At 35.7% G+C, this 14,329-nt stretch overlaps 1 protein-coding gene across 2 annotated transcripts; it reads left to right on the forward strand.

Moving 5' to 3' along the window:
* The first annotated feature begins 4,343 nt into the window (after positions 1-4,343).
* Positions 4,344-14,329, forward strand: LOC127450136 (perlucin-like protein). 2 transcript variants are annotated; one of them, XM_051713949.1, is made up of 12 exons: positions 4,344-4,479; positions 7,414-7,515; positions 7,601-7,660; positions 7,760-7,825; positions 8,191-8,327; positions 8,702-10,785; positions 11,577-11,660; positions 11,759-11,815; positions 11,887-11,952; positions 12,733-12,860; positions 12,988-13,106; positions 13,309-14,329. In XM_051713949.1, exons 6-12 carry the CDS (start codon positions 10,713-10,715, stop codon positions 13,448-13,450), a joined length of 669 nt encoding a protein of 222 aa, XP_051569909.1. In that variant the 5' UTR covers positions 4,344-4,479; positions 7,414-7,515; positions 7,601-7,660; positions 7,760-7,825; positions 8,191-8,327; positions 8,702-10,712; the 3' UTR covers positions 13,451-14,329. The 2 variants fall into 2 exon arrangements, with proteins under 2 accessions (XP_051569909.1, XP_051569910.1); XM_051713950.1 differs by lacking the exon at positions 7,414-7,515 and having other exon boundaries at positions 4,368-4,479.

A 14,329-nucleotide genomic window follows, 5' to 3' on the forward strand; every position in this document is an offset into this window, starting at 1 on the left:
CGCATGAAAACTCGGTGATTAGTACAAGGTTATAAAAACATTCGGGGCTTTTGCTGATGCATCCCGGGCTTAAGCCCGCACTGCGCCTGAGCAGGACACTGATGACAATGCTTAAAATTTAATGTCACTTACCCACATAACTATGTGTAAAGGTTTATTTAAAGAAATCTGTGAAAACAAAGTTAGCCAGAATATGTACATATATAAATATAAACAAATATAAATATACTGTATGTAAAAACAAACAAACAAACAAAAAACATACCTCTTAAAATGCAGATCTTTGCAGATATTTTGCAGATTAATTGCTCATATTTTCTCTCTATGTGAGTTTGTTGTGTCTTTATATCTGCAGTTTTAATTCCTTCCCCAGATTATTCTTAAGAAAAAGTGAAAAGCCCAATGTTTTGACAAGCACTGTTTCTGCTATCCTTTAAACCAGAGGTGCCCAAACTTTTTCCTATGAAGGGCCAAAAATCAAACATGATTGAGGACCATGGGCCAAAAGAGAACATTGCGTTATAACAAACTCAGGGCCTGAAATTAATTTCTGAAATGATTGGGGTGTATTGCCCCCTTACACGGCTCATATGGGGGTAATTTTTTTTCTAGCCTTATGACTCTGTCATCCTTTTATGTCAAATATTTAAATTTAAACAGTTAATTCAGTTTTAAAATGGCATGTTTCAATAATTACAAAATTGCATGATCTCTACATTTGCATAATGTCCATTGTTTTGTTTTTTTCTTGTTCACATATTTCCAAATATTTTGGCTATTAAATTAACAGCTTACAAAACAAATGCACTGACACAAAGCATTGTGCATTTCTCCAGATTTGGAATGAGGAGTGTTGGAGCCATTTCAGTGGTGACTATTGGGGGCGCTGTGGGTAGTCATGGTAACCTATTTAAGTGTAGGACTAATTGTTACAGGTGTGGCGCACAGCGAGGTCACGTGAAGCACATGTGCACATTGCTGGACTGAAAAACAAATGGTGTGCCAACAAGGAGCTTATAAAAATACTTAGCAACTGCTTCAAGCCAATTTAATAAAACAATGAACAGTAGTCAGGGATATGATTCATACACCAAAAGTGGTTAATGTTCTGTAAAATTATTTTTATATCATTAATAACGTTTTATTTAACATCAAGGCCATTTAATACATCTAGATATTATTTTTGTTAATATTATTATTAACTACATTGTAGCATTTGGTTATTTTAGCACGAGAGCAAGACACCAAACTGATGCAGAGCATGACAAGGGGCAGACTGGCCATTGGGAGCACCAGGAGTTTTTCCAGTGGGCCATTGGGTAATTTGGGCAGGCCAGTTGCTAGGCAAATACAGGCTGTCCTACAGGCAAAATAGGCAGCTGCTCTGAGCTCCATCATGACCCCAATACAGAGCAAATAGGAAAACACAGGAAGCTGAAGTGCTACTTGCTGAATAATGCTCACGCCTGGTAAAAATGCAGAAAATACGATTATTTTGTGACAATTTGAGTCTTTGAGCAGGGCTGTAGCAAGGAATTCTGGGACCCCTGACTGTATATTGCTCTGGGCCCCTTTCATATGAAAATATACAGTTTAAAATTTGTTGTGGGCCCCCCTCGTTACTACCTTTCACCCCATTAGCTACGGCCCTGTCTTTGAGGCATACTTTTGTTTAAAGCCAAAGTTGGCCCGCGATAACCTTTGATTTGGTCTGCCTTGACATATAAGACAAGTGAAAAAAAAAAAAAAAAAGCTATTGACGTAGTTTTTCATTGCATTAATATAGCAGATTGCAGAGTAAATGTTTTTTGTAGAATGAAATCATAAGTAGGGGAATCAGGGCAACTTTAATATTTTAATATAATACAGTTTCCAGAGCCTGAAATCCAACTAATAATTCCCACACAAATTTATTCACTTTATAGTGCTGCGAATTAGAAACCAATAGATACCGATGAAGAAATCAAATCAATAAACTTTTTTTTGTATCAAACTGAATTGCCCCCTTACACGGCTCATATGGGTGTAATTTCTTTCTAGCCTTTTATTTTATTTTTTTTAAATACCCTTTTCTCCCAATTTGGAATGCCCAATTCCCACTACTTAGTAGGTCCTCTTGGTGGCACAGTTACTCACCTCAATCCGGGTGGTGGAGTACAAGTCCAAGTTGCCTCCACTTCTGAGACCGTCAATCCTCACATCTTGTCACGTGGCTCGCTTTGCACAACACTGCAAAGGCTCTCAGCATGTGGAGGCTCATGCTACCCTCCGCGATCCACGCACAACTCACCAAGCGCCCCACCGAGAGCAAGAACCACATTATAGCAACCACGAGGAGGTTACCCCATGTGACTCTACCCTCCCTAGCAACCGGGCCAATTTGGTTGCTTAGGAGACCTGACTGGAGTCACTCAGCACGCCCTGGATTCGAACTCGTGACTCCAGGGGTGGTAGTCAGCGTCAATACTTGCTGAGCTACCCAGACCCCAATTTCTTTCTAGCCTTATATTGCTATTTCTGCCTTTCTTGCAAATGTGCTGCATTATGAATAATGAGGGTGCGCCAAGATATGAAAAGCGCACGTGCTCGCAGTGTTGACAGCTTTGTTAATTATAAACCGGAACGATATACAGTAATTTTATTGCGTTGTTCGCTTACGGAGACGTGGTATAATGCCATTTACATGCTAAATTAACAGGTTTAGAAAGGTTTATACATCTGTAACATCTTAAGTTCAGTAACTATGTGAAAGAACCCTTCCTCACTGCGCGCACTTGCACTTCTTACTTTGCTGACAGCTGCACAAGAGAGAAAGTGAAAGACAGAGTGGATTTACTCACACAGCTTCTTGAATTACAGTTTGATACAAAAACAAGTTTATTGATTTGTTTTCTTCATCTGTATCTATTGGTTTCTAATTCGCAGCTGCACTGTAAAGGGAATAAAAGTGTGCAGGAATTTCTGTTTTAAACAAAGGGCCAGTACTTGTCTATCAATGGGCCAGCCCAAATTACCCAGCAGCCCACCGGAAAAGCTCCTGATAGCCAATCCGCCCCAGGAACAGCTTGCTGCGGATGGGGCTGTGTAGCCGCAGACCAGTCAGAGTGCCCATGCTGACCCCTGTCCACCGTGAAAGCGCCTACAGTGGAAGAAGGTGTCCTGGTCTGATGAATCACGTTTTCTTTTAGATCATGTGGACGGTCGGGTGCATGTGCGTCGTTTACCTGAGGAAGAGATGGCAGCAGGATGCACTATGGGAAGAAGGCAGGCTGACAGAGGCAGTGTGATGCTCTGGGCAATGTTCTGCTGGGAATCCTTGGGTCCTGGCATTCATGTGAATGTTACTTTGACATGTACCACCTACTTAAAGATTTTTGCAGACCACGTACACCCCTTCATGGCAACAGTATTCTTTGATGGTAGTGGCCTCTTTCAGCAGGATAATGCGCCCTGCCACACTGCAAACAATTTTCAGGAATGGTTTGAGCAACATGACAAAGAGTTCAAAGTGTTGACTTAGCCTCCAAATTCCCCAGATCTCAATCCGATTGAGCTTCTATGGGATGTGCTGGACCAACAAGTCCGATCCATGGAGGCTCCACCTCACAACTTACAGGACTTAAAGGATCTGCTGTTAACGTCTTGATGCCAGATACCACAGGACACCTACAGAGGTCTTGTGGAGTCCATGCCTTGACGGGTCAGAGCTGTTTTGGCGACACGAGGGGGACCTACATGATATTAGGCAGGTGGTTTTAATGTTGTGGCTGATCGGTGTAAACCTTGAGTCCATGGTGTCAGTGCACATGCAGTCTTTTGTTTTTTTGATTGGACTTCACTTCAAAAAACTGATTTTCAAGACAATATTTTTGTCTTGTTTTCCAGTAAAATTATCTAAACATTCTTAAAAAGTGATTTATTTATTTGACAAGCAAACTTCCTTAAGATTTTAAGTCTTGTTTTGAGAGAAACTTAACTGAATCTAGTACGATAAATGCTTAAAACAAGAAAAAAACTTTTTCCCAATGGGGTAAGAAAAATTATTTAACTTAATTCAAAGGGAAAACAAGTTTATTTTTCTTACCCCACTGGCAGATTTTTGATCTTGTGAAACAAGACATAATGTCTTTTGCCATTTTGCTTGAAAAGTAAATAAATCATGTTTTAAGAACGTGTAGATAATTTTACAGGAAAACAAGAAAAAAAATACTTTTAAAAAAGACCATTTAAATAGAACAACATTTCTGAGAAAGCTACCAACACATCTCACCCAGTAATGCTGACAGGAAACCATACTTGGTGTGTTTTAGTGTATCTGCTTGGTGTGTCAACACTTAGACCCACAGACATCAGCTTGATCAGAGCACTTACATTTCTGCTTTACAATCCTCACTTACCTGTTTGAAAACATGGCTAGTCAGGACATTTTCAATCATGTGTATGACAACACCAACTGGAAGAAACAGGATACATGTGAACGTAAGTGCCAGTATCTTTAGCCCAAAACTATATAAAGTATTTTAGTGTTTTCCTTTTTGACAGCTATGTATTATTAGTGTGTCATTTTTATATATTATTAATAAGCATCACAACCAGTCTGACCAGTTGCACCTGCTGTCTAAAATTTTTGGATATGAATTGATTACAAGCCTTGAATATTAATCACAATTTATATATATATATATATATTTATATTATAATATAATTAGCATTTCTGTGTTTCTATTTTTCCACTGTCACTTAATTCAAACACAATATATAGTAGGCCTATATATAATGTAGCCTCTGTGGGTAACACCTTACAATAAGGTTGTGTTTGTTAACATAAGGTAACTAGTTAACACAAACTAACAATGAACAATACTTTTTCAGCACTTAGTACTCTTGGTTAATGTTATTTTCGGTATAAACTAATACATTTTTAAACCTAAAAAGCTGTATATATTAACATCATTTAATGCATTATGAACTAACAATTAGTATTTGTTTTAATATTAACCAAGATTAATAAATGTTGTAAAATATATTGATCATTGTTACTTCAACATACCTGCTTTTACTAATATATATATATATGTGTGTGTATATATATATATATATATATATATATATATATATATAGCAGTGAAGTGCATAGGAGCTTCAGTTAATGTTCACATCAATCAACAGAATGGGGAAAAAATGTGATCTCAGTTATTTGGACTGTGGAATGATTGTTGGTGCAAGATGGGCTGGTTTGAATATTTCTGTAACTGCTGATCTCCTGGGATTTTCACACACAACAGTCTCTAGAATTTATTCAGAATGGTGCCAAAAACAAAAAAACATCCAGTGAGCAGCAGTACTGTGGATGGAAACACCTTGTTGATAAGATAGGTCAACAGAGAATAGCCAGATTGGTTCGAACTGACCAAATCTATGTTAACTCAGATAATAGCTCTGTACAATTGTGGTGAGAAGTATAGCATCTCAGAATGCTATTCTGAGATGCAGGTTGGCACTGTTTTGTTGGCACGAGGGGGATCTACACAATATTAGGCAGGTGGTTTTAATGTTGTGGCTGATCGGTGTTTGTGTGTGTGTGTGTGTATATATATATATATATACAGTATATGTGTATATATACAGTTGAAGTCAGAAGTTTACATAAAACTTAGACAAATACATTTAAACTCAGTTTTTCATAATTCCTGACATTTAATTGTAGAAAAAATTCTATGTCTTAGGTCAGTTAGGATCACTATATTTTAAGAATGTGAAATGTCAGAATAATAGTGGAGAGAATTATTTATTTCAGCTTTTATTTCTTTCATCACATTCCCAGTGGGTCAGAAGTTTACATACACTTTGTTAGTATTTGGTAGCATTGCCTTTAAATTGTTTAACTTGGGTCAAATTTTTTGGGTAGCCTTCCACAAGCTTCTCACAATAAGTTGTTAGAATTTTGGCCCAGTCCTCCAGACAGAACTGGTGTAACTGAGTCAGGTTTGTAGGCCTCCTTGGAGTGTGATGGCCACTCCAATACCTTGACTTTGTTGTCCTTGAGCCATTTTGTTACAATTTTGGATGTATGCTTGGGGTCATTGTCTATTTGTAATACCCATTTGCGACTGAGCTTTAACTTCATGGCTGATGTCTTGAGATGTTGCTTCAATATATCCACATAATTTTCCTTCATCATGATGCCATCTATTTTTTGAAGTGCACCAGTCCCTCCTGCAGCAAAGCACCCCCACAACATGATGCTGCCACCCCCATGCTTCACGGTTGGGATGGTGTTCTTCGGCTTGCAAGCCTCACACTTTTTCCTTCAAACATAACGATGGTCATTATGGCCAAAAAGTTCAATTTTTGTTTCATCAGACCAGAGGATATTTCTCCAAAAAGTAAGATGTTTGTCCCCATGTGTACTTGCAAACTGTAATCTGGCATTTTTATGGCGGTTTTGGAGCATTGGCTTCTTCCTTGCTGAGCAGCCTTTCAGATTATTTCGATTTAGGACTCATTTTACTGTAGATATAGTTACTTGTCTACCTGTTTCCTCCGGCATCTTCATAAGATCCTTTGCTGTTGTTCTGGGATTGATTTGCACTTTTCGTAACAAACTACATTCATCTCTAGGAGACAGATGCATCTCCTTCCTAAGCGGTATGATGGCTGCGTGGTCCCATGGTGTTAATGCTTGCGTACTATTGTTTGTACAGATGAGTGCGGTACCTTCAGGCATTTGGAAATTGTACCTATGGATGAACCAGACTTGTGGAGGTCCACAATATTTTATTTCTGAGGTCTTGGCTGATTTATTTTGATTTTTCCATAATGTCAAGCAAAGAGGCACAGAGTTTGAAGGCAGGCCTTAAAATATATCCACAGGTACACCTCCAGTTCAGTACACCTCCTATCAGAAGCTAATTGTCTAAAGACTTGACATAATTTTATTACATAAAGTTGCTTAAAGGCACAGTTAACTTAGTGTGTGTAAACTTCTGACCCACTGGAATTGTGATATAGTCCATTAAAAGTGAAACAATTTGTCTGTAAACAATTGTTGGAAAAATTACTAAGTAGATGTCCTAAACGACTTGCCAAAATTATAGTTTGCTAATATGAAATTTGTGGAGTGGTTAAAAAAATTTGTTTTAATGACTTCAGCCTAAGTGTATGTAAACTTCTGTCTTCAACTGTGTGTATGTTATATATATATATATATATATATATATATATATATATATATACACACACACACACACACACACACACACACACACAGTGTATTCAGTGTATACAGTACATTGGAAGTACAATGTTTTGACTTTTTTATTAGTTCTTGTTGCAAAGGGCATGGATAGGATTATTCTTATAAATAAATAAATACAAATTTCAGTAGCAATATTTTTTATTTATATTTTGTAGATGGGAAGTCTGGCAGAGAGAAGAAAGATTGTCTTTGTGCAATGGTTCTCTCTGTTCTACTCTTCCTGTCTTTATTGGCTAATGGTGTGCTGATATACCTGTGTGAGTATCCTGGTTTTACAAAAACAAATTTGAAAGGTATTTACTTGTACAAATGCATATTATAATTATGTTTTTTGTTTTGCAGATTTCACTGCAGACACAATGTTTTTGCATTGTGAACCAGTCACAAACTGCTCGAATTCAGGTAAATCATCTTTACATTCTATTATATTTTATTTGGCAATTAACTTACAATATCTTAAGCAATATATGTTTTTTCCTACTTACCTGCACCGCAATTCAGAACATGAACAAGGTATTCCAAGCTGCTCATATAAGGAGGATGTGAAGTCATTAACCTACTGCCCAGGTAAAGGCATGTCATTTTATTCAACATGCACAAGAAAAAGACCTCATGGTGTAAAATGTCTCAACCAATAACTCTGTAAAACAATTTCTTGTGCTTCTCTGCATGCTCTGCAACTCTGTCTCTGAACCAATACAGCTCTTTAATTGTCTCTTCCTAAATTATGGTCAGTACAAAATTTCACAGAGACACATTTACATTAAGTATGTAAAAGTGCAGCTCAGCAGGGTGGCAGCTACTTTTTCCAACCTACTTATGTATTTCTAGCCAAACCACAGACCTGATGAAATGCACATACAAGAAAAATGAAACAATGTGACTTACAAGTGTGCTTGCTCTTGATTAACAACAAAAAAATCTGTCTGTAGATTTGCAAGAGCAGTGGTTCAAAGGCAAAGGCAGTTTTTATGTTTTCTCCAGCCTTTATAAGAACTGGAGCTCCAGCAGACAGTATTGCCAGGATCTGGGTGGAGATCTGGTCATTGTCAACAACACAGAGGAAAAGGTACAAATAATTTTGTTTATAGCCCCTGCTCTGCATCTTTTAATAGTCCATTACTTCCAGGTGTGAAATCATAAGGTGAGAAAACCCTAACAGTAGCATCACAAATAGAATTAGAGTATTCGAGAAAAAGAGTATTCACAAATTAGAGAAAAGAGTTTCACAAATAGAAGTGAGCATGAACAATCCATATGTATATAAGGTTTGGTGCAGAGAAGGAAAGAAACTTATCTCTATGTATCCCTATTATCTTTGCAGTAGATCTTTATATTGTAATAACTATAAATAAATAACTTATAACAACGATTTCACTTAACATTATGAATACTAAATGCAGAAATTGTTTCAGTTTTCACAATCATTTGTTTGTGATGTAGGACTTTCTTGCTCAGAGACTATGTATTACTGGTGAATCTAGTCTATACTGGGCTGGCAACAGTAAGGGGAATTGGGGAAGCCATGATTCCAAACAGAACTGTGCTGTACTTAAAGGAAATACACAAGAGGACATTTCTTGCTTGAGAGAAGAGAAAAGTATTTGTGAAATTCCATGCCTTCAATAAATGCTACTCCAATTACTGATGACATTGTATGGTTGAAGATGTTTTTGTGTTTCACTGTACTCAATTAAACACAGGATGTTGTAATTACAGTATAAAGTAAAATTTTATCGAATGGCATCTGTTTAGGTGCAATGGACAGTTTTATTTAAATTGCCTTTTTATTTTTGCTTAATTGCATTTGTGTCTTTGTTTCATATATTACACTTCTGATTTGGTTCATTTTGACAAACAAACATGACACTGCAAACCTTAGCATCTTTTAACATGTCGATGTACATTAAGCATGTTCGCTTGCTGTTGCTTTTAAACCTTTTAAAAACTATTTATTGATGCTAAGATGGCAACAATTAATTATATGAATATTCATTGAATATGAGTAGTTGCTCATTTGTTTGGTATCTTACATTAAATATCCTATGCTGTTTTGGATAAAGCCAAAGATGCATTTTACAGACACACAGAAAGTAGAGAGACATCTAGCTTATCAACATTTTAACCTACAGTACTGCCAGGAAATTATGCATACCAGCAAAGATGCTTCTGTCTAAATGCTTAGAAACCCACTGCACTTTGAACACATTGAAATTACATCTGTTTTTCAGTCCTGCCATACAGTCTTTAGTTTATATTTCTAAACCCTCAATGCAAGAAATGATTGGCACTCTTGGTCAGACTCCTAACATGAGGTTTGGTAATAAGATTAAATTAAAAATAATTTAGTGCCTGTATTTTAGTGGATAATTTAAAGTGTCAGATTAATGACAAAGTGACGTCTTCCCTGATTTAGTATTAACTGATTTCTTTTAACATTTTAAAAAAAATTTTTTTTTTACAACTACATGCAATTTACTGAAATACCAGTTTTGTTTTTGTTGTTGTGTAAAGACAGTGTGTAAAACTGTTGTGATTTATATGCACCACACATAATATATAAGTTAAAAATATATAATGTGTATACAAATAAATCATACATTGTATTTAATTTGTGTAATTTTTCAATTTCCAATTTTTATTTTATTATTATGTGTTACAATATAATAATTATAATTATAGTATTTGGACAGTAAACCCTCATGTCACAATAGCAACCTTTTTACTGCGAATTAACAGCAAGTTTGTGAGCAGCATTTATGTTCAGTCATTGGAGGTGGGAGTTTTTTTTTTATTACCACTGGTGTGTAAATGGAATAATTACAGATTACCTTTATATGCTGCCATTTACATTTATTATAATTGTAATTAACCATATAAGATGCCTATCTCACAGACTTCCTTCAACAACCTTTCAATTCTATGATTCTGTTATACTGTACATAACTGTGGTCATAGAGTTTTCGCTACACCCTATGCTCTCCATGCTTTTTTTTAAACTATTTTTAATCTCTATTTGAAAGCTCTTCATTCATTGTCAACAGGTTGTTTTTTTGAGATGTTGATTTTGTTTTTTGTTTTTTGCATAAGTTGTCAGACTAGAGAAAAATGCTTTAAGAATAAATTACTGTAAACAATAAGACAAAAATATTTATGAATAAACTCTTTATACTCAACACCTTTTTTTATTTTTTATTTTTTTGGAAAATAATGTAAACCATTAGGCATGCTAAGTATCTTGCATGGTTGAAAATCAACATGACCTGAGACGAGTCTGTTGAAATCATACACAAAACCACTAAGAACCAGCTGACTCGAAATGCATGCAAAGTCGTGTCGATGTGGTTAACTGAAACCCCCAGACAGCTACCTCTCTTCAGAGTATTTTATTACCAGAGACCGTGTTCTTCAGTTTTACACTTCAGTGCTGGAATATACTCAGTTCAGACAAAAAATGGCTGAAAATATTTATTTAAACTGGGTATCAGACTCCGAACTGAGGCCAGACTCAAAGCATAAGGATGGAGGTACGTTTCTGATTCTTGTCCTAGTTTATCACATAAAGTACATTATTTTATAAGATAAAGAAGACATTACACTGTAAAAAGTAAAAAATGTGCAGTTGTTAAGCTATTTTTACCTGACCTGACCCTTAAAAATTACTTTTGCTGGTGTAACCTTATATATGTTTTGAAGTTGATTTAGTCCATTTAAAAAAGCATTTTTGACATTTAGATATTAGCTCAAAAAGCACATTTTAGGTTACGTGAGAATTATTATTATTTATTTTTTTTACTGTGTAGAACACTTATTTGTAATCATTTCATGTTTATTATGTTCCCCTTTTTGTATAGGCTACATTTTTTCAAGTTCAATTTCTAATTACAATTTATCACCAAATTTTGGTGCACACAAGGGCTTTCTCCTGCATTGTCTACTAATATAAATACAATTAACTCTTCTATTATTACCCCTCCAGTTATTTCTGTTATTGCTTGTATATTATGACTGTTGAAAACCACTGGTGAAGCAGGCTTTGTTTGACACAGGCTTGACCAAAAAGCCCACCTGCTGCAGAAATCTACATTAAACAATATACATGCAAGAATGGACATTTGGGGTCTATATCACTTCATATGAGAATTAACTGAATGTCCCTTTTGACAAACAACCATGACCATGCCAACATTAGCATCTTTTAACACTAAGCAAGTTGCAATCATTCAATGTTTATTCCACCCTTTTGTTTTTGTTTTTGTATAGGCCACATTTTATTAAGTTCAATTTATACGTTAAAGCAGTTTATACGTTTATGCAGGGCAGTGTTCCAAACCAATGCAGATGCTATTCACTGTTCTCCTCTTCCTGTCTTTGTTGGCAAATGGGGGGTTGGCATACCTGTGTGAGTATCCTCACATTTCAAATATATACAAACATATGTTATATTACATTTTAGAAGCAATACATTTCTTATTTTATTTTCATTATGATGCTTCACAGATCACAACAAATATGCAAATTGGCACTGTGAACCAATAAGAAACTGCTTGAATTCAGGTATGTGAGCATTTACTCTCCTCTTACAAAGCTACACATTACAAGTTTCACTAATTTCACTCTTTCCACAGACTTTCATTTAGATGTTCAACCAATCATCTCCTTGAAAAACTACAGTCCACCAAACTATTGTTCAGGTAAAACATGCCACATTATTTATAATTAGCATAAATAAGAAGAGCCAGTACTGTAGTGTAAGATTATGTGCTCTATTTTCATGACTGTGCTTGATGTCTTATCCAGTTTTCGTGAGAGTGCTCTTCTAAGCATATATTCACACCATCACAACACACAAGTGGGTGTGGGTTGTGCTTGTGCTATATGTGGCACAAATCTTTTCCTAACAAATGGGTAATTGTGTTAAAGACATCTGAGAACCTTGTCTTTTCTTGGTGCAAAGTCTAAACTCAGTTCCTCTATTTGAAGTTTGATTCCACCATCAGAAGATATTAAAGATATCGATCACTTTTAATATAAGCCATGATTTGTGTCAGTAGATCAAGATGAATAATTATATTTGCATTACATATAATTTAATGCAGCCTAGGCCTACATCCGATTAGTCCTGATGAGCACCACAATTTCCATAAGGAGCATGTCAATTTCACAGAAATATGCCTGTCATTTAACAAGGACATAGTTAATGCGCAAAAGAATATAAGACCCAAATGGTCCATATTTCTATTCTTATTCAGAAGAATTTGACCAGCAACATTAAGAATTAAATACAGCAGAATAAATACAGTTTGTGGATATTTCATTTAATTTTCACTTATCGATTGCTCTCAGTTCTATTTTCAGCTTGACCACAAACTCAAACTGTTTTTTTTTTTTTTTTTGTTTTTTTTTACTTCAGTGTGTACATTTCTTTTACATCTTCATTAACACTAAGCAAACTGTCTCTACATATTTAACAGAAAAGTGGTTCAAAGCAAAGGGCAGATTATATGTTTTCTCCACTGATACCAAGGACTGGAAAAGCAGCAGAAAGCGCTGTCAGGCTCTGGGTGGAGACTTGGTTATTATCAACAGTGGAGAAGAGCAGGTACAGATAGAGAAGAATGTGACAATGAAGGAGAAAAAGAGAGACAATCATTTGAGCCAACAATTGATCCAAGACAATGACAAAAGCACTTGACACATATATAATCTGTTTGTGCTTTTTATTTTAGGATTTTCTCTCTAAAAATGTCAATGGTTATTATGACTTCCACTGGATTGGCTTAACTGACAGCCAGACTGAGGGGGTCTGGCATTGGGTGGACAACGCCTCTTTAACCAGTTACATTGCGTAAGCCTGTCAGACTTTTAATGTCGTATTCATATAATTTCTGATATGCTTAGAATTACCTCTGTATTAATTAGTGGCCACTACTGTGAGACTGCGAGCAAAAAAATCATAAAGCTAAGTAAGCTACTGCTTAGCTAACAGTTTTTGTTATTTTAACGAGTCCATTATGAACTCTCAATGTCTATACATTTTCTTTACTTAGATGGGAGTCTCCCCCAGATGACTGGAAAGTAGAAAATCCTGTGGGTGAAGACTGTGTTATCTTAAAACATGATAAATGGGGAGATGTTTCCTGCTTGAGGCAGGAGAAAAGGATATGCGAGATCCCATGCTCTCCACCATGAAACAACTCTCAACTGTGTGTAGACAAACTAATTACATGTATAGCAAATTCGCTAGAAAATTTAGTCATTCCAACTTCTATTGGTTCTATTTACATTTGAGTTATTTTTAATTTTCAGAGGTATTCTGAAAATGAGTTGAGTTTATACAGTATCTTGTCAAATGTGTTTTCTGTGTTATGATTTACTGTAAGTGTTTAGGCATTGCAGGGGCATATCTTGAATTTTGTTTAGGGGTGGCATGCAGACTATGAGGGGTGGCAACACTAAAGCAAGCACCATACGTAGTTCTTATAGATTATGGTACCAAGCTTCATTGCAACAAATACTAGCTTATTAATTGGAGTCACTATCAATTTATAAATGTACACGAATCTGTGACAGAACTGCATTTCCACAGGAACCACATAGTAACCATTTTGCTATTGATCTGCCAACATTGAAACTTATTATACTAAAAAAATATATAAATAAATAAAGTAACAAAATTTCTATGTCCAGAGTACCAAGACATTGTCTATCAAACACGTCAACAAATTCTAAATGTTCCTATGCTTCACATATAGAACCGGCAATCTGGACTAAATGTCACCACCTTTGTTAAGTGTACCCATGGATGGAAAATGCATGCATTCACATGTTATTCTGCTAATAAAGTCCTATAGGCCTATCACCTTTGTAACAGCTGGAATAAGCCATTTGAAAGTGAAGATTAACACAAAGTTAGGTCTAAATAAAAAACTGTACAGAAAATTGTACTGTGGGGGGCAGTGCTGCAAAACTCATGAATATTAATTATGTTATGCACAGTAAAAGATTCTTTTGAATTACCTGTTTCGATCAACAGTAATTCTTAATGACCGATTCAAGCACCCAAATAAA

Source organism: Myxocyprinus asiaticus, chromosome 13 (assembly GCF_019703515.2).
Source record: "Myxocyprinus asiaticus isolate MX2 ecotype Aquarium Trade chromosome 13, UBuf_Myxa_2, whole genome shotgun sequence".
Taxonomy (NCBI): Eukaryota; Metazoa; Chordata; class Actinopteri; order Cypriniformes; family Catostomidae; genus Myxocyprinus; species Myxocyprinus asiaticus.